This window comes from Chaetodon trifascialis, chromosome 9 (genome assembly GCF_039877785.1).
Source record: "Chaetodon trifascialis isolate fChaTrf1 chromosome 9, fChaTrf1.hap1, whole genome shotgun sequence".
Classification (NCBI taxonomy): Eukaryota; Metazoa; Chordata; class Actinopteri; order Chaetodontiformes; family Chaetodontidae; genus Chaetodon; species Chaetodon trifascialis.
In genome coordinates this window covers 24048012-24049195 of record NC_092064.1, presented here as the reverse complement: position 1 = coordinate 24049195, position 1184 = coordinate 24048012, and the positions used below count along the sequence as shown (strand labels likewise).

At 39.4% G+C, this 1184-nt stretch overlaps 1 protein-coding gene across 1 annotated transcript; it reads left to right on the top strand.

Moving 5' to 3' along the window:
• On the top strand, positions 1–939 carry LOC139335942 (olfactory receptor 4D1-like). Its single transcript, XM_070969724.1, has one exon. It carries the CDS (start codon positions 1–3, stop codon positions 937–939), a length of 939 nt encoding a protein of 312 aa, XP_070825825.1.
• The last annotated feature ends 245 nt before the right edge of the window (positions 940–1184 follow it).

The window sequence follows — 1184 nt, the reverse complement described above, 5'->3', positions numbered from 1 at the left end:
ATGCCTTTACAGAATGCTTCAATCAAAGTAACAGCATTTATTATTGGTGGTTTTGACACAACCAAAAGGCCTATGGTAGTAGGTGGGGCTATGCTGATTGCCTATGTTCTTGCCATTTTTGCCAATATTGTAAACATCCTCTTCATTATTTATGACAAGAGATTACACAAACCCATGTATCTTCTGATTTGTAACCTGGCTCTTGTTGATATACTGTACACCTCCAGTGCCAGTCCAACAATGATTGGGGTTCTGCTTGCTGGTGTTAAGACTGTATCCTATGTGCCGTGCATAATTCAGATGTTTGCTTTCCATTTGGGGGGAGTGATGGAGATGTTTGCATTAGCAGTTATGGCGTTTGATAGACTGGTTGCGATTAGCTATCCTTTTCAGTACCACAGTTATCTGACAAACGTGCGCACTCTTGGCCTCACATGTGTCCTGTGGATTGCGGCCTGTTGTCTTGTGTCTGTCATGCCTGCGACTGTGCTTCCTCTCCCTCACTGCCACACCACGCTCAAGTACACTTTCTGTGACTACCCTGCCATCATAAGAACTGGCTGTGTTGATCCCAGCTACTACTTCAATATGATTACCATCATTTCAGTCTTTCTTTTATTTTTCACTTTCACTTTTATTAGCCTGTCATATGTCGTCATCATATTTTTTGTGAAATTATCCTCAAATGATGACAGAAGAAAAATGGGCAGCACCTGTTTGAGTCACCTGATTGTGGTTGTGTGTTATTACATTCCCTTATTTATCCTCATCGTGTTGACCAGGTTAGGTGTAGTATTAACTCTCGAGGAACGTCATGGCTTAATGATTGGCACCATCCTCGGCCCGTCTCTTGTAAATCCTTTTGTGTACTGTCTCAGGACAAAAGAAATTAAATATAAGATCTTTAACAGATTCAAAAGAGTTGAGGCATTCCAGTAGATTGCTGTGAATTGTGAATTAACTTTCTATTAAGCACTGCATCCTTTTATGGGCTAAGTATTATACTAAAAATGATGGAAAACATTCATTAGTGCATTTTCTAAACTATTTCCTTGTTATCTGTTTTCATTTTAATAAATTATAAGATGCTTGATGAAATGCTTTTTCATCATTGGACAACAGATGCCTGTCTCATATCATATCAGAGCTGCAACAATGAAGTCACTGATGAGTCACTGGACAGA

Coding starts and splice junctions, on each gene's coding strand:
- LOC139335942 (XM_070969724.1), top strand. CDS start 1: ATGCCTTTACAGAATGCTTCAATCAAAGTAACAGCATTTATTATTGGT.